The sequence below is a fragment of the Rhinichthys klamathensis genome, unplaced genomic scaffold, assembly GCF_029890125.1.
Source record: "Rhinichthys klamathensis goyatoka isolate OS25496 unplaced genomic scaffold, OSU_Roscu_1.1 h1tg000011l_1, whole genome shotgun sequence".
Classification (NCBI taxonomy): domain Eukaryota; kingdom Metazoa; phylum Chordata; class Actinopteri; order Cypriniformes; family Leuciscidae; genus Rhinichthys; species Rhinichthys klamathensis.
This window is the reverse complement of record NW_026606564.1, coordinates 2,358,627-2,385,541: the sequence shown is the minus strand read 5'-3', so window position 1 is coordinate 2,385,541 and position 26,915 is coordinate 2,358,627. Positions and strand designations below refer to the sequence as shown.

The following is a 26,915-nucleotide window of genomic DNA, read 5'->3' as shown; positions in this document are numbered from 1 at the left end:
GAATGAATTAACCCAAAAGGACTAAAGGGCCTAGGGTTTAACCCATGTCCAAACTGTAAAACCTTATGAATGTGAGCAGAGAGGACCAGCCAGCCTGCCACAGCACAAACATCTTGCAAAGGTACAAACTTTATATATAACACCTTAAAAGAAGCCACACTCCTAGACTCTGCTGCCTAGAGGCAAAGCCAAGCCGCACTCCTTATAGGCAGAAGAAATCGCATTAAAAATTCAATACGATAAACTCTGCTTGGTGGTGCATGGGAGAACCTTTGGCGCAACCTCCAAAAGCAGACCAATAGTTGATCAGATTTATGCCACAAGCCTGAGCGGCCAATCCTTAGTGTCCTGACTGGACATAGGTGAATCTTCTCCCAAGTCAATCGGCGAAGGGGAGAAAGGTTGAAGAATGACCGGATGAATGATCGAGAAAGGCACCTTCGAAACATAACCCGGCCTTGGATGCAATGTTGTGTTAGCTAATTTACAATAATGAGCCAGACACATACGCAATGCTCAGTTAAACATCTTTTACTCTGGAACTGACGTTATGACTCTTGTGTCACCTCCTTTAGGTCCAACAGTAACATTACTCTCAAATTACCCTTTACAGAACACCTCCAACTTTTAAGTAAGAACACATTTTCTATTGTAACATTTAGTACAGATACATCTTTGCAGAACCTTCAACCTTGCATTCTGCTACAGGTCACACTATCTGCAACATTCTCATGAACAAACAAAAATATCCACATGAACTTCACAAACACAGTGAACACAACTTTCCCTTTTTTTCTCTCTACAAATTCAGTCATTCAGGAGGTCATGACACTCATTGTCACATGAGGTTCTCTACTCATATCAATGTCTCTGGACGTCTTCATGTCCCTAGTAGTGTGAGTATGAGTGTCAGTGTTACCCTGTTCCAGGGTTGTGCTACGTATATTGTGGTCTATTTTCAGACATTACAGTCTCTGGGATTTCTGTGGCAGCTAAACACATCCTTTAAAGCTGCAATGACAGTGTTGGCTGTGGCCACATTTAGGCATGCTACTTCAATGTAACATGTTCTACCCTATGCCGTGAGCACGTACTGCAGTTTTCCACAAGCTGACTGATGTGCACAGACAGTCCTGGCCACCAGATGGCCTGGCTAGCCCTAGCTTGGCACTTGACTATAGCCTGCTGACCCTCATGTATACTATTGAGGGTTTCTTGCCTCATGCTGTTGGGAATCACCATTCTTTGGCCCCTGATGAGCAGCTCTCCAGCTATGGTAAAACTTTCCCTTTCAGGTCAATATGGCCACAACTTAGGAGGAAGGGCAACTCAGGAAGAAGGGCCACCCAGTGTCACAGTTTGGGATGAGTTTAGCAAAGATGAGATCAGCCTTCTGATACTTGATTATTGTATTTAGCCTTATTTCTGTAGCTGGGAGCATCCACAAATGTGAATGTGTGTTTCACTGGAGCTTGTGATAATGTGTCAGTAGTTATCATTTTCTTACCAGGCACATGCACAATGTCGAAAGTGAACTTCATCAGCCTCAGACTGAACCGCAGTATTCATGGAAGTAGCTCCTCTAGCGCTTCGGTGCTTAGCAGTGAGAGCAGCGGTTTGTGATCCATCTCCAGTCTAAATTTCAGGGAGAGGAAGTAAGATGACAGACATTCACATGCCCACGTGACAGCAAGGGCCTCTTTCTCTATCTGACCGGGGATGACAGTGCATATAGAACAGCACCTGGCTCTAACTCAATTTTGTAGGGGTCCTTTAATTTCGCCAAGCCATAAAAAACTGAGGGGTATTTGAAGTGAGGAATGACGCTGTATTAGAGTGAGGGCTTCTATTGCAGGGAACCCAGTAGGGGCTTAGACAAACCAGAAACTACATTAATGTCCTGTTCTGTACTCTTATCTTTAATACTTAGCTGACCTTTAAATTGTCCCTTTACATCTAGCTTGTGATTACAGTACCTGAACCAAACAGCACTTTGCCTGATGGCTGCAGAGCCCCATGTTTTTGGATGGAAAAGCTGCTGCTTGCTTCCACATCTCTGGCAGGGGGTTAAGATTAAAGCCCAGAGCTTGAGACAGAAGGTCCCTCCTGGTCGGAATATCCCACGGAGAGCCTTCACGGAGAGATTTTAGGACAGAGAACCAGACTCGGGCTGGCCAGAATGGAGCCAATAGCAACAGACGAACTCTGTCCTGATGAACCCTCACTAGAACTCCTGGGAGCAGAGCAATTGGGGGAAATGCTTACAGACACAGCTTCGCCCGTGTTGCACCATGGCATCCAGCCCTAACAGAGGTGGAGGTGTTAGGGCAAACCAGAGGGGACAGTGGGTCGACAAGTCCACTTCCACTCTGTCGTACCTCTGTTAAATCAACTCGATCACCTCAGGCTGGAGTCTCTATTCCCCAGGCCGCAGCCCCAGTCTCCACAGGATGTCCAGTCCCAAGTTTGAGTGCCCTGGAACACAGACAGTCCTCAGGAAGTGTAGTCTGCTTTGGGCTCAGAGCAGTATTTGCTGTGCCAAACCTGAATAGGGGGCGTGAACACAGTCTGCCCTGGTAATTGATATAAGAGACTACAGTTCGGTCTGGGAGGTAGTACATCAGACCCAGGAATACAGCCTTCATCTCTAGGCAATTTATGTTCCAAACCCCCTGGGAAGGCCGACCATCCAGAACCATTCCCCAACTAGTGAGGGAGGCATCTGTGATCTTAGTCTTGTGATGACAGCATGCCTCCAGCATGGGACGCGAGGCAAGAAACCTGGGTCTCTTCCACATAGAAAGGGTACAAAGACCTCTGCACATAACCCGTATCATTTTCAGGGGGTTGGACAATGGATGGAACCCTCTGCTCCTGAGCCACAACTGAAATAGTCTCATGTACAGCAGCCCCAACGGTATCACATTGGCAGCGGCTCCCAACAGCCTCTGATATTGGCTGATAGCGTTTTCCCGACCTCGCATGACTTCTTTCATGGCAGTAAGTATGGACTTGACCTGAGCAGGAGACAAAAGTGCCTTCAAATGGAGGTCTGAGTCCCATACCATCCCAAGAAAAGTTGTTCTCGACTCTGAGAGAGCACTTTGGATTACCATTACACTTATACAAACAAACACGCCTTCTTTCCACACAAACACTCAGCTTCCTGAAAATTTATAGTCTTGATTATGCGTTACGCTTTGTACCCTAATATCACCATTGGTCAATGAAATTGCTGTGGTTCCACAGGTGTTACAGACACCAGCTCACGCAGAACATTTCCCATAGCATCAACGTAATGATGCAGCATTGAGTTCCCTCGAAAGGGAACACTTTATGATCAGTCACATAAAGAGAGATGACACAACAAAAACTTAAATGATTTTTTTTATTCTGTTTCATTAATTCCTAAGGACAACATTTTCTGAGTTCCACAACTCTTCAATATATGAGTTTATTTAAAAGAAAATTAATGTTACAACACAGCAGTCGTTAGACAATACTTGAGCACAAAATACACAGTGTTAGTATTACTTGCTACACTCTTCCCAATAAATAAACAGTATTAAAAGATAAAATGCTGTTATACCATTTGAAAAACTATGTAATATTAAATTGGACAAATCATTTATATCACTTTATATTAACATAGATATCAATGGAGATGGATGATTAAATTGTGTAACAGTTCAAGCTGCTCAGCTGCAAAATTGACAGTGAAGATCAAACATGCTTTACACATGGAGTTTAACATCTTGACAAAACTTTTCTCTCTCTTTAGCATTGCTGCACAAAATTGTATAGTCAAACCTGGCACATTAAAAAACACTGGCAAATAAAAAAAGATATAATGAAATGCCCACAAAGACAACTTTGCATTGTCCTTTAACATCATAGAACGTGCAATAAAAAAGTATTTAAATAAAAAATGCCATAAAATGTATGGCTGTCCATATCCCTTTAAAAAAAACAAAGCCAAAGTCTAGTTTGAGGGCTCACAACTACATAGTCCATCTTCAAAATAATACAATGAAATCAAAGAAATAGAAGTCAAATGCTTCTTGAGACTCATGTTAACTGACCAGGGACCACTGTATACACTTAGCTTTAAAGGGATAGATTAATAAAAAATGTATATACTGTATATATATATATATTTTTTTTTTGCTCCATCATTTACAGGTACTTACTTGTGTGGAACATGAAAGAAGATACACTAACATTCAAAAGTTTGGGGTAGTGGGAGATTTTTTTCATTTTTTTTAAAGAGTCACTTATATTTTCACTGTGGCTGCATTTACTTGAAAAGTACAGTAAAAACAGTAATATTGTAAAATATTATTACAATTTAAAAGAATTTCGATCCGTTTCGATACGGTTCACTCGGGAAAACTCCTTTTTCTCCGATTACTCCTCCGATTACGATTATAGAATAACAGAGTGAAACTGCACGAGCCTATGGTGGCTGAGCAGCGGAGCTGCACGAACCTATGGGGAGAAATCCCACCTGTGCCCATCGAAATGGGTGGGGCTATCCCTCTATATAAGCGAGCATTCTGCCATAGGGAATCAGATGAATTCTCCTTCAGCGACGAACATCTCCTCGCTGGACTCTGAGAAAAGACAGAAAGAGCCTTCTCGCCATCGAAATAGCCTTGCAGCGGATCAAGCTGAGTGGTGCTCTGCAAGAAAGATGGCACCCGGCCAGCTACTGAGCGCTGCTCTACGAGCAAGCTGACTTAGCGTCTCCCCTGAGGCTATCCGGCGATCACTAAAAGGCATATGTCTGTGCATTTCAGCTGACACTCAGCAGCTGAGAATGACGCTCCTCCCCTGCAACTATCGGGTGAGTATAACAGATCATCTTATGGCCGGCGTTTGTTTTAAAATGCCGCACCTCTGAGTGCGTTGCTTGCTGTTCTCCCGCCTCCCGCCTGTTCTAGCACCAGACGCAGCCTGAAATACTTCAACCATTTGCCACTCGGCTCGGGGCATGGCAGGCCATCCCCGGAGTGTTGAGTTGGATTATTTTTAGAGTACTTTGTTTAGCTTGCAGACCCCCGCTTCAGGGCGTGGTCTCCACCTCGTTAAGGGGCAGCGTGGCTCACGTTCTCCGCACCAAAGTGATGAATTTGTGATGAATTGTATGGAATGTACAGTTCTCCATTCGGACTGTCTCTAGCTCCGCACACTTTCATGAAGTGCATGGATGCGGCTCTCTCCCCTCTGAGACAGAAGGGATTACGCGTCCTGAATTTTCTCGATGACTGGCTGACACTGGCCCAGTCGGAGACCGAGCTGGATGCTCACAGGTCCTTGCTCCTCAGCCATTTGAAATGCCTGGGACACAGGATCAACATTGCCAAGAGCTAACTGTCTTCCAGCCAACAGATCTCGTTCCTGGGAGTAATCCTCACTTCAGCCCAAATATGGGCCATGTTCACACCAGAACAAGCCTTGATGATTCATCAGCTCGCAGCGTCTTTCAGGGTCTCAACAGGCCCGTGGCCAATTCCCCCGAGGAAGGACTTTCCTTTCCCAAGCGAAAGGAACAATCTGGCACCCCCAACCAGAGTTGTGGGCCCCTCACTTCTGGCCCCTCGACGGGAGCCAATGGACCTCCCTGCAAGAGTCCTGAACACTATTTCAGAGGCTAGAGGTTGTTGGGCTTTATATCTTAACCTTGTCACCCATGGGCCCTTATTCATGAACGATTGTCGTTCTGAAGTTTTAAGCACGGCGCGATTGGACTGGGTTCCTATTGAGTCTAGCGACGCAGTACGTGTGATCCGTATCGAAAGGGAATGTACTCGGTTACTGCGCCACCTGCCGTGCTTTCACGCTGCACGACTCAGCGCTCGTCGCTTCAGTCGAATTTATCTGATTCCCTATGCCAAAATATCTGCTTATATAGAGGGATAGCCCTGCACATTTCAATAGGCTATGGAGGGCTTTCTCCCCATATGCTAGTGCAGTTTCACTGCGTTATTCTATAATCTTCAGTAATCGGAGAAAAAGTTTTCCCATTGCGTCTAGCGACGCTGTACTCGTTCCCGTTATCTTAGGGAACCGAGGTTACGTAAGTAAGTACCTTTTATTTATTTATTTGATCAATTATAAACATTTTATTCATGACGACAAAGCTGAATATTCAGCATCATTACTCCAGTCTTTCGGGATCACATGATCCTTCAGAAATCATTCTATTATGCTGATTTGCTGTTCAATAAAGAAAAAAAATATTATTATGTTTTTGAGGAAACTGTGATGTATTTTTTAAGGATTCTTCGATGAATAGAAAGTAAAAAAAACAGCATTTATTTGAAATAGAAATATTATAACATTATAATTACAAATATAAAACATATTTATAATGTTATACCTTTTAACATTATAAAAGTCTACAGTCACTTTACTGATCAATATATTGCATCCTTGCGCAATAAAAGTATTAACTTCTTAAAAAAAAAAAATCTTACTGAACCCAAACATTTGAACGGTATATTGTGAAAAATTCGTTTTTTAGTCCATACAATGAAAGTCAATTGGGCTCAAAACAACATTGATTGAACTCAACAAGTTTATTGTATGTTTACAGGTTTGGAACGACATGAGGGTGAGAAAATAATGGCAAAATAACTGTTTATAACAAAATCTGACACAGTAGAACAACCTGAACACACACTGGCTGGGATCTGCATAATTAAACACAGTGGGATGTTTAACATCTTTTAGGTTTTTTATAGATATATAAGCACATAATAGACTTGAACAATTTTATTCTGACAGGTGATCATTCTGAAAGCTGAAGCTGCAATGCAAAACTCTCTCCACAAAGCTAAAGTGCTTAGCTGCTACCCTTGCTGGTGTGAGCTGATTTTTTCAGCAGGAACAGTCTCTCACACACACAGATGCACACAGTTACTGGCCCCAGCTGTCCCGGTCATCGCTCTCATCTGTGTTAGACTCATAACCGGATGCAATACCCGACTCTCTGAATCCAGCTGTGTCCAGTGCGCTGAGGAACTGGTTCCCTGGAGGAGAGCAACCTCCTGACTGATCTTCATCCTGACCCTGACCTGAGTCACGGTCCTGCTCCGGCTTCTTCTCCTGGTCTGAAGATTCTGTGAAGAAACGAAAGCCATCCAGCCGAACCAGGCTGTTTGAGAGAGGGAAGCCCCCTCGAGCGCTTGGGGGGGGATTCGGGTTGGGGTCACGCGATGCAGCTGGCATGTTGGGACGCAGGGCGATTTCCAGAAGACTGTCTTGAGATCCCACTTTATGGAGGAAATGACATAATGGCATAGTCAGTAAGAGAATAACTCAGAGGTGTCATTACATTTACCTTCTTTGAAAATGACAGGAGGATTCTATTCTGATGCAGATTTCTGATGCAGTGTTGAACTTGTATTAAAGGATTCTTTCACTTTAATCAATTAAAGTTTTATCATAAAATATTTACACTACCTTTCAAAAAATGTAAAGGGAAAAATATTTTTAATGTTTTTGAAAGACATCTCTTATCCTCTGCTTTGATTTGATCAAAAATACAGTAAAAACAGTTATTGTGAAATTTTATTACAATTTAAAATAACTGTTTACTATTTTAATGTTTTTTAAATGTAATTTATGATGTCAAAGCTGGATTTTCTGCATCCTTACTCCAGTCTTCAGTGTCACATGATCCTTCAGAAATCATTCGAATATGCTGATTTGCTGCTCAAGAAACATTTCTTATTATTAATGTTGAAAACAGTTGTGCTGATCAATATTTCTGTGAAAACTGTGATACTTTATTTTCAGGTTTCTTTGATGAATAGAAAGTTCAAAAGAATGCCTACAGATACTACCACTGCCTACAGATAGTATTGAGGTCAGACTGGGCCTGGGAAAAATGCTTTTATGCTTCATTTTATGGACTTCATTATATGGAAAAGAGAAGCATGAACATTCTTCAAAATTTCTTCTTTTGTGATCAGTGGAAAGAAGAAAGTAAAAAAAAGAAAAGTAAAAAGACTTGTAACAACATGATCATGAGTAAATGACAGGATTTTAATTTTAGGGTGACCTATTCTTTGATACAGACTGAATTATCCTTTAGCCTCGCACACATTGTAAAGCTGTGTGCCAGGCTGTATCGCTGTAAAGCTGCTTTGATTTGTATTGTATAAAGCGCTATATAAATAAAGTTGACTTGACATTAAGGAAGTAAAGAGATAGATCTCTTGAAGGCATATAACCCGAGACTCACAGGGAGAGTTCTTGTGTGGTTGAGTGCGAAGCTCCAGCTCTTGCACGTGTTTGACCAGAAGCGAGAAATGCTGCAGGAGTTCAGTGTTCTGTTGCAGGAGCTGCTGGACTCTCGCCTGAGCCTCCGTCCTGGCGCTGGTCTCCACCGACAGCTGCTGCTGCAACAGAACCACCTACAGAACAACAATTAGATTGTTACACTTCTGTAAGAAGAATGGTGCTTACCTGTGCAAAACCTGCCACTAATGGCGCTTTTCCACTGCATGGAACGGTACGGTTCGGTTCGGTACGGCACGCTTTGGCGCTTTTCCACTGCATGGTACAGTACGGCTCGGTTCGGTACGGCTCACTTATGGCGCATTTCCATAATGGCGCTTTTCCACTGCACGGAACGGTACGGTTCGGTTCGGTACGGCACGCTTTGGCGCTTTTCCACTGCATGGTACGGTACGGTACGGCTCGCTTCGGCTCGCTTTAAATGGTACCTGGTCTGTTGAGGTTCCAAGCGTACCGTACCGATACTAAAATGTGACGTGAAAACACTACAGATCACTGATTGGTCAGACAGACAGAATCGTCACTATCAGCGTCATTGTATTTGCGACACGAGACACTAAACCCACTAGATTTAAATAGCCAGTAGACAACAGCCACCGCTGTAGCACCTGTTTTAAAACTACTTGCTTGACTTGCTTGAAGAAAAAAGAAAGAAAACTTCCATAAAAAAGAAATGGCTGAATCGTGGTCAGTGGACGAAGTGCAGACGTTCGTCTCGTTGGTTGCCGAGGAGCGGATAAACTAACGGTCCGACTATAATCCCACCCACTTTGAAGCGGTACTACTGCAGTGGAAAAGCAAACCGAGCTAAAGCGAGCCGAGCCGTGCCGAGCCGAGTCGTACCAAGCAGTGGAAAAGCGAAGCGAGCCGAACCGTGTCGCGCCGAGCCGAACCGTACTGAGCCGTACCAGCAGTGGAAAAGCGCCATAAGATGCTTGGATATTCAGGTTGGTTGACAAGGCATGAGGTGTTTTGGGTGGTTACTTAAAGGAATAGTTCACTTAAAAATGAAAATTCTGTCATCTTTTACTCAATATCAAGTTGTTTCAAACCTGTATGAATTTATTTCTTCTGCTGAACACAAAAGAAGATATTTTGAAGAATGTCGGTAACCAGACATTTGATGGACCCCATTGACTTACATAGTAGGAAAAAAAATATTATTGGAGTCAATGGGGTCCATCAACTGTTTGGTTACCAACATTCATTAAAATATCTTCTTTTGTGTTCAACAGAAGAAATTCATACAGGGTTGAAACAACTTGAGGGTGAGTAAATTATGACATGTCAAAAAAGGCCACCCTCAAGAAATTGTGCTGAATAAATGTTTCAGATCTATCTATCTATCTATCTATCTATCTATCTATCTATCTATCTATCTATCTATCTATCTATCTATCTATCTATCTATCTATCTATCTATCTATCTATCGGAGAAAGCGATTAGACATGTGACATGACCTGTGCGGAGGCAGCTTGACTCCTCTGCTCCTGCTGCTGTAACTGCCTCTGCAGGAGCTGCACCTGATGGCTCACAGTTAGAGGGCTGGAGAGAGGAGACTCCATCACCAGCACTGGTGCTTCACACACCTGCATGGAGAAAGTAGGAGATACATGCTGTTTATTACCTTTAAGTTGACATTTGCTTTGCAAATGAGGGCCAATTAAGCTAATTTGTATGTGCATGAACTACGATTGACACTTTCTGAATCTATTAGTTCTTTTGAAATGTATCACACATTGAGAATAGTTTAGTTTATTTGTTAAAGGTGCTCTAAGCGATGTCACGCGTTTTTAAGGCCAAAACCTTTTTTGTCACATACAGCAAACATCTCCTCACTATCCGCTAGCTGCCTGTCCCCTGAACACACTGTAAAAAAACGCGGTCTCTGCAGACAGCCCAGGCTCCACAAACAGCAACAAAAACAAACTGCGGCGACCCGCTCCCCGAAACATAACAAACTGTTCCAGCCAATGACCGACAAGAAGGGCTTGGGGGTGGGGTTTGGGGGGTTAGTGTGCGGATGAGGAGGAGGGAGGGTCTATCTAGCCTCCGTTTTGTTTGACAATAGTTCGAACGTCAACAAGAAGTGACGTCACCCAGGGTCGCTTAGAGAACCTTTAAGGTTAATAGGAGTGACCGTTTTCTTTCTATCAACCAATTGTCACAGTCTTCGTCTGCACCTGTCTGTCTTAGTCATCTTCACTACACTTCCCAGAATCCTCCTCGTCTCCACACCTGTATTCACTCCCTCACTTACCAGCCTGTCCCTCGTTATCATCATCAGTGTCACCTGTTTTCACCTTGTTATGTCTGATTCATGCTTGTATTTAGGTTGCTTCTGTTCAGTCTGTCCTTGTCGGTCGTTGAACATGTTACGTGTTTATGTTACGTGTTAATGTGAGAGTTACCTTTTGCCTGTCAACCTGCCTGTACCTGTTTGTTGTTTTGGGAGATCTTAGTAAATGTTGGAATTGGAGATTTCTGTCTCAGCCTCTTCTTCATCCTGCACCATAACCCGTGACAGAACGACCGACCCTTAAAAAACTGAAGATGACCGAGCGGGAGAGAGGACTTCCATTTGCGGGGACCCGGTTGGCCATATTTCGCGGGACCCGTGGAGGCCGCAGTAGAGGAGGTGGTCGTGTAGAAGCCCGACACCACTCTACATTCTGGCCTCTTTTCAACCCTGGGTTGATTATGTCCAGTCCAGGGCTCCATCCGCCACCGTGCCCGTCTAGCCCAGAGCCCTCGCCGCTGGTCCGACCCAGCCCAGATCTTCATGTCACGCCTGCAGAGCCAGTCTTCGAGCCAGAGCCCGCTGATCCTGCCCCAGAGCCCGGTGATCCTGCGCCAGAGCCCGCTGATCCTGCGCCAGAGCCCGCTGATCCTGCGCCAGAGCCCGCTGATCCTGTGCAGAGCCCTCTTCACAGCTGGTCCTGCCCAGCTCAAAGCCTTCACTGCTGGTCCTGCCCAGCTCAAAGCCTTCTTCACCACTGGTCCCATCCAGCACAGAGCCCGTCGCCTGCCCGCCAGAGCCTGAGACCGTCCAGCCAGAGCTTCACATCCTCCACGGTCCTGCGCCAGAGACCGTCCAGCCAGAGACCGTCCAGCCAGAGACCGTCCAGCCAGAGACCGTCCAGCCAGAGACCGTCCAGCCAGCTCTGGAGGACGCAGTGCTCCTTGTGGGATCCATGGCTGTTTTGTGTGTGTGGGCAGCACACACATGCATTACAGCCCATGAACCCAGCCCTGAGCTTCCTTCGCCGCTGGTTCCGTCCAGCCCTGAGCTTCCTTCGCCGCTGGTCCCGTCCAGCCCTGAGCTTCCTTCGCCGCTGGTCCCGTCCAGCCCTGAGCTTCCTTCGCCGCTGGTCCCGTCCAGCCCTGAGCTTCCTTCGCCGCTGGTCCAGTCCAGCCCTGAGCTTCCTTCGCCGCTGGTCCCGTCCAGCCCAGAGACCCCTTCGCCGCTGGTCCCGTCCAGCCCAGAGACCCCTTCGCCGCTGGTTCCGTCCAGCCCAGAGACCCCTTCGCCGCTGGTTCCGTCCAGCCCAGAGACCCCTTCACCGCTGGTTCCGTCCAGCCCAGAGACCCCTTCACCGCTGGTTCCGTCCAGCCCAGAGACCCCTTCACCGCTGGTTCCGTCCAGCCCAGAGACCCCTTCACCGCTGGTTCCGTCCAGCCCAGAGACCCCTTCACCGCTGGTTCCGTCCAGCCCAGAGACCCCTTCACCGCTGGTTCCGTCCAGCCCAGAGACCCCTTCACCGCTGGTTCCGTCCAGCCCAGAGACTAGTAATGACTCTGTCACTCTCCCCATTCAATTTTTGGGGGGGGGGCCATAGGGCTTCGCCATGGCCACCCGAAGGGTCCGCACCGCCATGGCCGCCCGAAGGGCCTCCATCGCCATGGCCACCCGAAGGGTCCGCACCGCCATGGCCACCTGAAGGGTCCGCACCGCCATGGCCGCCCGAAGGGCCTCCATCGCCATGGCCGCCCGAAGGGTCCGCACCGCCATGGCCGCCCGAAGGGTCCGCACCGCCATGGCCGCCCGAAGGATCCGCACCGCCATGGCCGCCCGAAGGGTCCGCACCGCCATGGCCGCCCGAAGGGTCTCCACCGCCCTGGCCACGCCCATGTCCTGCTCCGCCCTGGCCACGTCCTGCTCCGCCCTGGCCGCCTTCACGTCCTGCTCCGCCCTGGCCGCCTGCACGTCCTGCCCCGCCCTGGCCGCCTGCACTTCCTGATCCGCCCTGGAGGCTTCCCGTCCCAGTTTGGCCACGCCCTGGCCAGCCTTCAGGGCGCCCGCCCCCCCACCCCATTGATGTTCTACGGCGCGAGGTCACGCCTTGTTGAAGGGGGGCGTTCTGTCACAGTCTTCGTCTGCACCTGTCTGTCTTAGTCATCTTCACTACACTTCCCAGAATCCTCCTCGTCTCCACACCTGTATTCACTCCCTCACTTACCAGCCTGTCCCTCGTTATCATCATCAGTGTCACCTGTTTTCACCTTGTTATGTCTGATTCATGCTTGGATTTAGGTTGCTTCTGTTCAGTCTGTCCTTGTCGGTCGTTGAACATGTTACGTGTTTATGTTACGTGTTAATGTGAGAGTTACCTTTTGCCTGTCAACCTGCCTGTACCTGTTTGTTGTTTTGGGAGATCTTAGTAAATGTTGGAATTGGAGATTTCTGTCTCAGCCTCTTCTTCATCCTGCACCATAACCCGTGACACCAATCATATTTAAAAACAATAAGATGTCATCACCATAGCCATTATGGAACATGTCATCCACTTAAAATACACTTATTACAGTGACAACTCTTCCTGGAGTGGCCTGGTGTTTCTTATTTAAGATCACAACAGTTTATGGATGACCCTTTTGTGAGTTTGAAGCTAAAACCTTTCAATCACCTGCTTAGATATTGAACCAGAAGCAAGAGACTATAAAGTAAGTAAAAGGCGGCATGAAACTGAAGTTGTGATTGTCTGTTCTTCCCCATTGTGACGTATATATCTGAGTGTAACGGCTTCTCGAATGAAAATATGTAGGGCAGGACTTGATTCTGCCCATGGGTAATTGATTGGATGGTGTAAATTGATTTACACGGAGACCGTTTTCAAAAACGTGCACTTTGAAACCCGTTTTCAAAAGTTTGCGTTTTCAGACACCCAAAACGCCCTTGACGTGTAAATGAACGGGCAAAACGCATAAACAGTTTTACTTTTTAGTTGAAAAGGGTGTCGTGTAAACAGCCCCTTAGGCCTAGAGGAACACAAAAAGTGAAAAACACTGGTCTCATATGTTCGCTCTTATGATTGCTGTAAATGAAAGAAGATCAGCAGATTCAGAGAGCAGATTCCAGAACACACAACTTCTGCTGTATCAAAGTCATTTTGCCAACCATTACAAGTACATGAAAGCTTTAACCTCTGTGAAAGCGCAGTTTCCTAAAAACTCCCCAGTGATCTAATCTGTGTCAGCATGGACAGCTTTCATATCTTATTCATTAGAGTAAAGCTAAAATTCTAGAAGTGTCTAAAATGTGTATCCTAAAATATATAATTCATAAATTAGCCCCATCATTGCTGGAAACAGTTTGCATGTTAATAAACACGACTTGTTGGAAAGAAACTACCATCAATGTATCTAAAATTCACTTTTAAGTGTTATTATAAGACTCAAAAGAATATTTGAACTAAACTTTAGACAACTGTCTAGTAAATGTTTAGCCCTCCTTTTGATCATGGCCCAATTTCTGCCCTAAAAACCATGTGGGATGAGCAAACTGTAGCATCTATAAATAACAGAAAACAGGCAAAACTTGAGCTATATTTAAAAAGACAACACCTCAGACATCTTCTTTCTTCTAAAAAGCAAGACATTTTGTTGGTAAACATTTTACTCAGTCAATGTGAAAAAGACTGATGCATATCAACCTTATAGTCAGGAAGAGGACTTTACCTTGTCATCTTTTTCCAGGCCAGCATTGCCTGATTTCTCAGTGGTGCTGCCAGTAACCGGATTTTCATCTTTGCTTCTCTCCTCTTCTCCTTTTACAAGCCATGCTGCCAATTACAAAATAATCAATGGAAAGTTTCATAGGTAGAGATTGAGTCTGTATCTAGTTCACATAACAATATAGATTATTTGATGGTTATGATTTTATTGGCTGATCTTAATTTGTCTCCTATGAAAATTACAAAACATTACCTTTTCAGATGAAATGTAGTTCATGCTTGATAAAATGAAATGTAAGTTAAGGTCAATGTCTTCTCACCGTCAGCATTGTCTAGACTCTGTTTATGGCACACTTCAAACGCCTGACCCACGGTCCGCACTATCCTCATGGCTTGGCTCTGAGACAGACAGTAGATCTTTAAGCAACAAGGTTTATTGAACATGTCAAACGTGCTTTTCCACATGCAGGTAAAAATCTGTGGATTTTTGTTTGATATGGGACAAAAAAGCTGTACTGGGAGAGACAGAAGAATTCATTAACATTTGAGAAAGAAAGGGGGATTTATAGAAGAGGATGACAGATATAAGGGAAAGAGAAGGAGTGAGTGAGAGAGGGAGAACATTACACCCATAAGTCAATTACACATTATAGCAGTGCTGTCAAAGTGATGGATTAGTTAATTTTAGATGGACCCTGGTGCTCTGGACAAAAAACCCAAGCCAAAGAGACTCATATCAAGTAGCTTATGCAAACATCAGTTCCCTTTCAAAAGCTACAAACGATGCTGACCCGTAATCTTCGCGCTGCCTCGGCAAACGCGAGATTCGAGCCACTATAGATTCTGTATTGCAATGCAGACCTTTAATCTACGCGCTGCCTTGGCAGAAGCGAGATCCCACACATAATCTTTATTGCAAAGTAGACCCGTAATCTACGCGCTGCCTCGGCAAATGCGAGATACGAGCCACTATAGATTCTGTATTGCAATGCAGACAGACTTTTAATCTACGCACTGCCTCGGCAAACGCGAGATCCCAGTCACAGAATCTTTATTGCTGAGTAGACCCGTAATCTACACGCTGCCTCGGCAAACGCGAGATCCCAGTCACAGAATCTTTATTGCTGAGTAGACCCGTAATCTACCCACTGCCTCGGCAAACGCGAGATCCGAGCCACTAGATTCTATATTGCAATGCAGACCTTTATTTAGGACAATTATTATGGGACAAAAAACACTAAATAGGACAGACAGTTTGACACAGAGCGCTTGCTGAAGAGCAAAAAGCTAACTCTGTTGTGTGCCGGCATCCCTTTGTCTCTTCCGTGTATGCCGTCACATGTTACGTCAGGACGCAGCACCAATCAGGATTGGATTAGTTTCATTCATAGATATCGATAATAAAGGCTAGATGTCTTACGGCGGAGTCTCTATAGTCATCACCGTCGGCCATCTTGTCACAGGCAAGCTTTCTGGCGGGCTCTGAGGTACCTGATGTAAGATGAGTGATCAGCACGAACACAAATACTCTTATCTCGTTTAAATCTTGACGGATTTACAAACATTATTAACGTGGCTATAATTCTGGATGATTATTTATTTATACACTTATTATTCATAAGTATGCAGTGTCATAACTACATCTCTGACGTTTATAACAAACCAAACTGTTTGAAAATCGGTAGAAAATTGAGCAAGTTATGGTTATTTAAAAAGTACATGCACCGTTAAAACACAATGTTACGAGTGAGCGAGCTGCCTGTGACAAGATGGCCCCCAGGTGCGGATATCGACCTCCATTGGCCAGCAGCGCGGACGAGACATCTAGCCTTTATTATGGATATCTATGGTTTCATTCATACTTCAGATGCGTTACGCTAAGGGCATTCCCCAAAGTGTCGTAGTCAACGCAGTTCAAGTTCCCTCGAAAGGGAACAGTTAGCTATTGAGGTTTGTACGTTAGCATGGACTTACTAACTTTATTTGTAACTTAATGAGAATATGAAAACCAGAAAATGAAAGTTTTTGTCTTCATTGGGATTGGGGTTGAACTCCTTAAGGGAACCAGGTTACTGCGCCACATTATAGATAAATAATTCGGGCTTCAGTCGTATTGCGCAGATAATTGGTCCATTCGCACAAATCTTATCACACTTTTGAAACGAGCAGGTGAATGCGCGCACAGTACGTTGATTCAATACATGAATACCCATGCCCATCCTCTCAGGATATCTGGAATCAGTGTTACAAGTACTTCAGGCACATCGTTTTACCATTTTTCTAGCATAAACACCATCAAACCGATGAGAGCTTCTGATCTTTCAATGTTTCTCTATGGCGCTGAAACCTAAAGATGTCCGAGTTACGGTCCCCGTGCAACTGATACTCAACTGCCATTGGCTCATTTGCGTTTGAGGGGAGGGGCTTACCGATAGGTCAATTGGGGCGAGATCCCAATTCCTCAGTCTGTTCTGATGTAACGTCTCCGCTCCCTCCTTCAGGGAACAGGGGTTACATTAGTAACCGAGACGTTGTGTGTTACACCCACTGCATCTGCCCCCTCTCTAGACCGCCACCAGAGGGCTCCATCTCCTGAGTTTTAAGCTCCCCGTGTTCACTCATTCTTTGTGAAGTCTTGTTAGCATAGCCTGCAATTCTGAGCATTTATATTTTCTGTCTATTTCCTGTGTTTGACCTGTGCCTCTTTACTTGTTTACCCTGCAAGCCTGTGTGTTTTGGATTTATTTACCTGTTGCTTTCATCTACTCTCTTTCCGTGTGGATTGTATTTGTCTGCCTGGTCAGACTGAACTTTGTGTACTGAACCCCTGCCTGTTTCTTGTACTACGTTTTCTCTCTTACTTATTAAACTGCATATGAATCCTGGCGACTCACTCCACCTTGGCCTCCTCGCAACAATGTGATTGTTGGGCAGGGCTCAGCCCAGTAATTGCTGCTTGCAGCTAAATTTTGATTACTATTTGTCAGCCAGCTAAACAGCATTAACAATTCTGCTGATTTGTCATTAAGATAATGAATTGTCACAAAGATAATGAAACAGAAATGTAGAGTACATCAAAGTAAACCAAATGTTTAAGTCTGCAGGGCACAAAAATGCATGGAGAATATGAGCTAATGACCCAAAACTCTCTCACATTAGTCCTGGACCAGAAGGCCATCCTTATTGTTGATCCCTGTTACTTTAAATCATCTGATGAATAAGGTGACAGCTAAATAATTGATGTCCAACAGAATGTATCCACCATTAAGATGTCCCATTTTGCCATTTTTATTCCTGGACAACCAATCAATGTTATTAAAATATTTGTGCCAAATGGAATATTATCAAATGTCTAGAAGATTTCCTTCATTATAGTGAGGTTTACCTTTCTCTTGGATTTGAAGACATTGCAGCGGAACACATTGCTTTTCTTGTCTCTTGCTATATAACTGAATATCTTCAGGTCCTGTGAGTCATGTGAGACGTAAAATATTCTGAAAAGAAAAAAATGACTAATGAGCTACAGCAATTGACCTAATAACTGTCTCATTGCCATGGCAACAAAAAGGCCAACATGCTCTCCACTGACTTGGTCCCTTTGGCATGTCATGAAGCATTACAGGAGTCCATTACATGTGCTCAATACATTTTGAAATAACCACAGGTTTTGGAGATACAACAGAAAACGTTACATTATATTAGTGTCAAGTTTAACCCTTAAGAAATGGATCCATTTCAGAACGATGTTGGTATTGATTGGTATTGTTTTAATACAATATAACTAAAGTAGACTGCAACTAGTCAACACTATTGATGTTACTGCTAAACAATCCGCTTATGCTCGCTTGAGACTGGTTGTTGCTATGGGGATTTTGAAGACATTCTGCTTTTTGTTGCAGCTCACGGAGCCAAATGATTTTGATGTGACGTGTGCGTGCACAATGATAAAGGTCATCAAACCCCCATAGGCCATGTCACTCCAGTCAAGAGCGAAATTAGTAATCAACTCTCTATGGAAATAAAATGCGGTAAAATTACCTGAAAATGGGGTCTTGGGCCAGTGTCACTTGGCTTTCATCCCAGCTATAATCATATTTCTAACACAAATATTGAGTACATTTTTAGTCAAGAAATATATTCATAATTTATCATAATTATTTGTATATACATAATTAATTGTACAACATACACAACATTAATTAATCTTTATAAATTAAATAAATTAAATTATTAAAATTTATATTTATAATGAAATTATGAGAAACGCTGAAAGAGCTCACCTTTTTCTTTTTCCGCAAAACTACCTTGACACCATCCACTGACACAATAAGATTGACTTTCTTCTTCTTTATGTTCTTAATTTTAAACTCATACTGAAAATGATAAATAAAAATAATTAACTGATTTGAAAACTGAATTAATTAAAACATGAATCATGAAATAAACTTTATCATGCTCACCACCTGTTCTGTTCGGGTCATTTTTGACCCGGTTGAGAATTAAAAACATTCAAAAAATATATATCTTATTTTAAATTTGTTTGTTTTTAAATGTTTTTTTGAAAAACAAAGATTTTATAATATATCATTTATATTTATGGAATGTCAAAATTGTTGTATACATTCTCCTGTTATGTTTGGGTCAAATCCTCATAATCTGTATACATGTTTCTTCTGAACCACCACTGATAAAATAGTCTTATAATGTGTAATAAGTGAAATAATTCTATAAGACTAAGATTATTGTGAAAACATTTACAGTAGGTTAGCAAGCACTACCAGTTTTCACATACAAAATCAATAGGAGAGTGGTGTAAATTTTCAAAAGTTACATTTAAGTCTATACGCGTTGTTTTTGACCTGAACATAACAGGTGTAATTTTTCTAATAGCTGAAATATAGGTCAGTAAACAGTGAGCGACATACAAAAAGACCAGATTAAACAAATGAATTCATCACTACTAAGCCTTTGAGTAAGTCACATCACTTAAGTTTACAGAGTTCTGTAACAAGAAAACTCGAAAGTAGCATTTTGTTAAAGTCAGCAGTCTCAGCACATAATGTATAAATGAACAAACAAGTATGAAAATTGTGGATTATAACACATATCTCAAAGGTATATGAAAGGAAAACTTGAGCAACCTGCAATGATAAGATAGTATCAAGAAAGATATCAACCTCTAATGAAGATGATTTTGCTTTTGGAAGACTTGCAGTCATTGGAGAACTGCATAAGTAATCAAAGACTAGGAAATCCACAGGAGTGGGATTAAAGGAGATGCACTAGGCATACTAAAATGTGTCTGGGTTAAAAGAACTCTCTTATATCCGAAGCTTTGATTAACGCTAACATGCACCAATAACAAGGTGAGCTTATTTCTTAGGAGGGTGTTTGTTCTGCTGCTCTTATATCTCCTTAAATACATGAAATAGAGAGGGATATCTGAAAAAGCTATGAAATACTACTGACTCAATTGATTGATCAACAGGAAAAGCCCCATGGAGAGAAATCTTGTGCAAACATGCACTAAACAGTAAACATTGCACAAACATATTCTCTTTGATGGAGCAATGTTGATTAAAGTAAACCATGCTGCTGCTGCCAGCACACTGGTGCAATCTCATAGCCATAAATACAGCCACACTGGACCCCTGAGAAGAGAAGACACGAACAAACAGGTATTTACACTGGTTCCATATTAACAGATTAAACACCTTCCACCACAATAAAAGGGTTTCATTCATCAGTCCATAAAGTTTCCCTTTTATAACTAGTTCTTCAGAGAAAACTGTTTAATTATTAAAGGGATAGTTCACCCAAAAATGAAAATTCTGTCAATTACTCGCCCTCTTGTCATTCCAATTACTTGTCATTCCAAACCAGTAAGATTTTCTTTCATCTTCAGAACACAAATGAAGACCTTTAACGCGAGAATGAACCTTAATGGTTCTTGGAGAAGCTCAAACGTCCTGCGTAACACAAGATAATTAATCTCATTGGTTCTTGCAGAAGCTCAAACGTGCTGCGTAACGTGAGAATGAACCTTATTGGTTTTTGCTGAAGCTCAAACGTACAGCGTAACACGAGAATGAACCTCATTGGTTCTTGCTGAAGCTCAAACGTGCTGCGTAACACGAGAATGAACCTCATTGGTTCTTGCTGAAGCTCAAACGTGCTGCGTAACACGAGAATGAACCTCATTGGTTCTTGCAGAAGCTCAAACGTGCTGCGTAACACGAGAATGAACCTCATTGGTTCTTGCTGAAGCTCAAACGTGCTGCGTAACACGAGAATGAACCTCATTGGTTCTTGCAGAAGCTCAAACGTGCTGCGTAACACGAGAATGAACCTCATTGGTTCTTGCAGAAGCTCAAACGTGCTGCGTAACATGAGAATGAACCTCATTGGCAGCCCATTCTCATCCCTAGGCGTCATGAAACTGACGCCTTGGGAATCATTTTGACCATGCTTCAATATTCGACGCTTTAGGCACCCTTTAGCGTCAGTTACATGACGCGATCCTAGGGCGTCATCTCACTGACGCTTTACCTTTAACGTCAGTTAGATGACGCTATCTAATCCTAACCCTACCCCAGACCTAAACCTACCCGCGTCATCTAACTGACGCTAAAGGTAAAGCGTCAGTAAGATGACGCCCTAGGATCGCGTCATGTAACTGACGCTAAAGGGTGCCTAAAGCCTAGAATATTGAAGCATGGTCAAAATTGTCATTTTAGTGACACCTTGGGATGAGAATGCGTTGTCATTGGTTCTTGCAGAAGCTCAAACGTGTTGCGTAACACAAGAATGAACCTCATTGGTTCTTGCTGAAGCTCAAACGTGTTGCGTAACACGAGAATGAACCTCATTGGTTCTTGCAGAAGCTCAAACGTGCTGCGTAACACGAGAATGAACCTCATTGGTTCTTGCTGAAGCTCAAACGTGCTGCGTAACACGAGAATGAACCTCATTGGTTCTTGCTGAAGCTCAAACATGCTGCGTAACACGAGAATGAACCTCATTGGTTCTTGCAGAAGCTCAAAGTGCTGCATAACACGAGAATGAACCTCATTGGTTCTTGCAGAAGCTCAAACATGCTGCATAACACGAGAATGAACCTCATTGGTTTGCAGAAGCTCAAACATGCTGTGTAACATGAGAATGAACCTCATTGGTTCTTGCAGAAGCTCAAACATGCTGTGTAACACGAGAATGAACCTCATTGGTTCTTGCAGAAGCTCAAACATGCTGTGTAACACGAGAATGAACCTCATTGGTTCTTGCAGAAGCTCAAAGTGCTGCATAACACGAGAATGAACCTCATTGGTTTGCAGAAGCTCAAACATGCTGTGTAACATGAGAATGAACCTCATTGGTTCTTGCAGAAGCTCAAACATGCTGCATAACACGAGAATGAACCTCATTGGTTTGCAGAAGCTCAAACATGCTGTGTAACATGAGAATGAACCTCATTGGTTCTTGCAGAAGCTCAAACATGCTGTGTAACACGAGAATGAACCTCATTGGTTCTTGCAGAAGCTCAAACATGCTGTGTAACACGAGAATGAACCTCATTGGTTCTTGCAGAAGCTCAAAGTGCTGCATAACACGAGAATGAACCTCATTGGTTTGCAGAAGCTCAAACATGCTGTGTAACATGAGAATGAACCTCATTGGTTCTTGCAGAAGCTCAAAAGTGCTGCATAACACGAGAATGAACCTCATTGGTTTGCAGAAGCTCAAACGTGCTGCGTAACACGTGAGAATGAACCTCATTGGTTCTTGCAAGCAAACATACTTGAACTTCTGTTTACCACAACTCATGTGAGAGAGTTGAGAAATGTTTATACGTTCTGTTCATCTGTTCATCATATAAAGCATAGGTTCTCAAAGTGCGGCCCGCGGGCCAATGGCGGCCCGCCGAAACATTTCTGGCGGCCCGCGATAACATCTGTAAAACTGTTAAAACTATTGCTTTGAAAAAATGAATATCTCCGTTTAGTGGTGTTTAGCGGCATCCATAGGCATAAGCGGTAATTACATGATCCGACCGACCGATCGTACTTGACCAAGGCCACCAGGAACAGTGGTTGTCTACACAGGAATAGGAATCGTGGCCAACCGAAACCAGCACCACAAATCCCATTGCAATTTAAAAGGGTATGTTGACCAAGTAATCAATATTCAATATGACTTAATAATAATCTTAACAATGTCAAGCTTATTAATAGCCGCGTTTCCATTACCTTTCAAAATGTTCGCGGGCGCGAACACCTGCATTTTCCTATCAACAGTGGAAACAACTTAAACTAGTCTATCATTTCTGGTCATACAGAAAATAATAATGCATTATTCGCAACTACTTTTATTTGTGTAAACTCATAACAAGAAAACGTGCTTTTGTAAAATAAAATAAAACAATCAGTAGCCTAGGCTACTACGCGCTTTCATGATATCCGTGAACTGGAGCGCGAGAACTGAAACAAAATATAGCCTGTAGGCTAAAGCTTAAAATGTGCACTTTTAAACAAACAAACTCGAATCGAAAGCAAATACCTGATTATGTAATCCGTATGAAAGGTGGATTTCTCTCTAAAAGCGCATCTGCTTAACAGCGGAGATGGAGATATGTTTTTAGCCGACACTTAGAAAACAATAGTTTATTAATAAACAATTAAAATGCCTCGCTGTTTTTTCAGACGCATTTATTATCATTAGCCTATAACTCACATATAAATCAGGCTAGATCAGACACGTACAGGCAGGGCCGGTTCTAGACATTTGGAGGCCCTAGGCAATATTCATGTTGGAGGCCCCCCACCCCCAATAAAAAACTCTTGAAACAAATATGATTCCTAACCTTTTAATTTATACAACATTTAATTTTAAATGTTTTTACTTACACAGTACATAAGTTTGGACACATTACTATTTTTAATGTTTTTTAAAAGAAGTTTCTTATGCTCATGAAGCCTGGATTTATTTGATCAAAAATACAGAAAAATAATATATAGTGAAATATTATTAATATATAAAATTAATATAATATATAAAATAATGGTTTTCCTATTTTACTATACTTTAAAATATATTTCTGTGATGCAAAGCTGAATTTTGTGTTTTCTTCAGAAAACTTTATAATATTCTGATTTATTATCAAATGTTAATATTTATTTTATAACCTGTGATACTTTTTTTCAGGATTTTTTTTATTACAAAAAGTTAAAGGACAAAAGTTTATTACAAAACAATTAAAGTTGTTTTAAAAAAAGTCTTCACTATCACTTTTTATATATTTAACACATCCTTGCTGAATATTCCTGTTTTTTTTTTTTGTATTTTTTTTTTTTTTTTGTATTTTTGATCAAATAAATGCAGGCTTGTAGAGCATAATAAAAAACTTCTTTCAAAAACATTAAAAGTAATTGGTCCAGACTTTTTACCAGTAGGCTACTGTATGTACATATTAATCAAACTTCATCTAAGGTAATCTCTTTTTTGTTTAATGAAGATGTTATTGTTATTGTAATTTTGCTGTTTTATTCAATTTATTCACAGTTCCAGAATACCACTTCAGTGATATATGCTTTTATCATTTTTTTCATAGCTGGTATGGGCAGGATTTTCCCCTCCCATTTAATCACTATTGACTGCAGATATTGTCATATTATTAATATAAGTAGGCCTAATATGATATTATGCATTGCATTGCTATCTTAAATATGCTATATACACAAATCAAGTGGAAGAGAAAAGACACGATCGCTACTGAAAAAAAATTCTGATATTATTGGCGTAAGTAGGCTGATGTCAGACAGGGTATAATCTAGGCTAATCATCAGCAGAATTTAGAAGATAGACCCGAGATCCTTTATTTGAAACATTTAAAATGTTGTAGTGTGTTGGCTTTTTAACTTTGAATACAAACGTCTTTTCTTTTACTTTTGTAGCGTTTTTAGTCAGCTCGCGACGCGATGTTATAGGCTACGCGCAAATTCAAAGCGTCGCGTCTGGGCACGTTAATGACGCTCGCGCTCTTTTAAACTCGTAATAAAGCGGTGAATGATTTTTCCAGAGATGACGCTGATCTACAGTACAAGTTTATATTTAGAATACAATGCAATCACTCCAAAATAGATGACAACACACACACACACCTGCATTACGAGCTGTGCTTTTTTGCGTTTTAGGCTTTTGCTTCGCAGCACCTGATGGGCTGGCGTTAATGTGACGTAATGTAACAATCTATGGTTAAGATAAACATCGTCACTATTTAGTTAATTAATAAATATTGAAATAAATTGTAGATAGGACATTTGTCTTTTTTTTTTTTTTTTGTCCCTCTGTCTGGGCCCCATCCCGCCAATCGGGCCCTAGGCACGTGCCTAGTTTGCCTTTGCGTTAATCCGGCTCTGCGTACAGGCTATATGGCTCCTCTCATTCATCACTGCGGGAAAAATAGAAATTCCACGTTCTAATTTGGCCTTAGAAAACCAGTAAAATCGACATGTTTTCCATATTAATTTGTGAATATTTAAAATGTTTAATAAAGGGGCAAAAAGTCATTTAAACAAAAATCTGAAAAAGTCTGTCGATATTTACTTTTTTTGCGCAGCAGTTGGTGAAGCCAGTTCAAATTAAAATTATTTTGTTCATCTTTGCGTTTTAAAAAGACAACAACCGTTCATTTTTCGTTTTTCAGTTACGGGTTAAAAAAGATAGATAATAATATGCAAATCTGCAATAATGGAAACGCGACTGACAAGCAATGATAGAAATGAATGATGATGATGACTTGTTTGGTAAGCTTCTATTTTAAAAGTTTCTTTCTCTCCCCCCCAAAATTTTCACAAGTTTTGCCAGGTTTAGCCTCAGTTATGAATTAAAATGTGTTTATTGCAACTAATGTAAACTGTAGAGATGCAACCTGGTCATTAAAATAATTTCAAATGGGATTTTCTTTTCAGTTTTTTTTTCTTCGTTTTCTCCCCCGCAAGTGGCGGCCCTTAGTTCAATGTTGGGTTGCTAAATTTGCCCTCACCTATCAAAACTTTGAGAACCCCTGATATAAAGTGATCGTGTCTCTTCAGAAAATTTGGACTAAAACGCTCAATTCATATGGATTAGTTTATGGATTATCTCTTTACGAACTTTTTGAAGTGTCAAATTGTCAGTTGTGTAGCTGTCTATGGAGGGACAGAAATCTCTCAGATTTCTTTAAAAAGATCTTCATTTGTGTTTCAAAGATGAACGAAAGTCTTACGGGTTTGGAACGACATCAGGGTGAGTAATTAATGACAGAATTTTTGGGTGAACTATCCCTTAAGTTTAAGAGCTTTGAAAACCCTTTTGGATTGTTACAAAGACATGCTATAATGCAAAATGAAGAAGACATATTTAAGGTTTGGCACTATTTCTCTAGGTCACAAATTTAAATACATTCGTGACATTAAGTTATTAAGATAATGTATTACCAGTAATATCCTCATTCTTAAGCTTGTTAATCAGTCATTTGTGAACAAGATATGCTATTCACACATCATTCTTTCAAAAAGGTCAACTGTCTGTATCTTTATGAAGATAATTGTCCTATCCTTCATCTGACAAATTCAGGAACCCTTACCCGTATTCGTCTCATAGCGGCCAAAATTTCAATCCTGCTTTTAGGTCGCACAATATCCAGGCTCCCAATGAACTGTGGCAGAAAATGTTACAACAAGTAATTAGTAATATGATAAACAGTACATTTTCTGAAAAAGTCAATGAATTGCATAGTGTAACAGGTGAAGTACGTACAGTTAGCCACATAATGGTAAAGCCCCTTACATTACATTGCCAATTTAACATTACACATTAATATAATACAGTTGTTACAATCCTTTAAACTAGCATAAGTCATACTCATATGCAATTGCATGGTAAGTAGGCTACACTATAAATTGTGACCCATTAATAAACAAGTTCATTTTTGTTTCTTAATATTTACCTTCACATCGAATGTGAGCCCATGCTGGAAATGTCCTTCATTACCAGCAGGAATCCTCTGATCCATCGAGTCGTCTACCAAATTATATTTACTCTTCTCCAGCATTATGTTATAGAAATATCGTTCGATGCCTTTATATACTCAAAACATGCTGAAGCCTCTTGGCTGCACTGATTTCTGAGGGGTATCTCATAGAAAGATGACGGCAGTCCTGACAATGTCCAAAGGCACAGGCAGAGAGGGATTCGGCATCATTTAGAGTAAATATGATTCAGTGTTTGTTTCATACCCAAACAGAAGGTTCAAATCGCGTACACCGCCTGTTTGTACGTCTGGATTTCCAACATGATGATAAATATCCCAGCTGTCACCGTTGGCGCAGACGGTCCCTTATCCTGAATTTCTGAGTCGCACTATGGAGAGAATGCTTGTCTATTAATATTCAGCAGACAAGCCATAGCCATTGGAAGGTTATCAAGCAACATTAGCGCGACCTAAGTAATATTCATGAGAATATTCTTTACGGTTTCCAGGCAAAGTCTGCATGAGATCATTAATATTCCTCAGCCAACCTTCAGCGTACTAGCATTCGTAATTTCCCGTCCATTATTTCAAAAAGGTTTGTATGAACCTTCACTGTACGTCAGGCTGTGAAATACTGGACTTT

The 26,915-nt window shown here is 42.0% G+C and overlaps 1 protein-coding gene across 1 annotated transcript; it reads right to left on the bottom strand.

The window, feature by feature from the left end:
- Positions 1-6,668: 6,668 nt before the first annotated feature.
- On the bottom strand, positions 6,669-26,680 carry nos1apb (nitric oxide synthase 1 (neuronal) adaptor protein b). The gene is made up of 10 exons (XM_056263792.1): positions 26,249-26,680; positions 25,886-25,957; positions 18,543-18,635; positions 18,301-18,359; positions 17,648-17,756; positions 14,583-14,661; positions 14,267-14,370; positions 9,769-9,897; positions 8,252-8,423; positions 6,669-7,277 (listed from the first exon to the last, which is right to left on the bottom strand). Exons 1-10 carry the CDS (start codon positions 26,351-26,353, stop codon positions 6,922-6,924), a joined length of 1,278 nt encoding a protein of 425 aa, XP_056119767.1. The 5' UTR covers positions 26,354-26,680; the 3' UTR covers positions 6,669-6,921.
- Between the last annotated feature and the right edge of the window lie 235 nt (positions 26,681-26,915).

Excerpts from the sequence above, each read along its gene's own strand:
- nos1apb (XM_056263792.1), bottom strand. The coding sequence starts at position 26,353 with ATGCTGGAGAAGAGTAAATATAATTTGGTAGACGACTCGATGGATCAG. Across the intron at positions 9,898-14,266 it reads GCCTGGAAAAAGATGACAAG|GTGTGTGAAGCACCAGTGCT; the intron begins GTAAAGTCCTCT and ends TTCTCCATGCAG. Across the intron at positions 8,424-9,768 it reads GTCAAGCTGCCTCCGCACAG|GTGGTTCTGTTGCAGCAGCA; the intron begins GTCATGTCACAT and ends GTTGTTCTGTAG.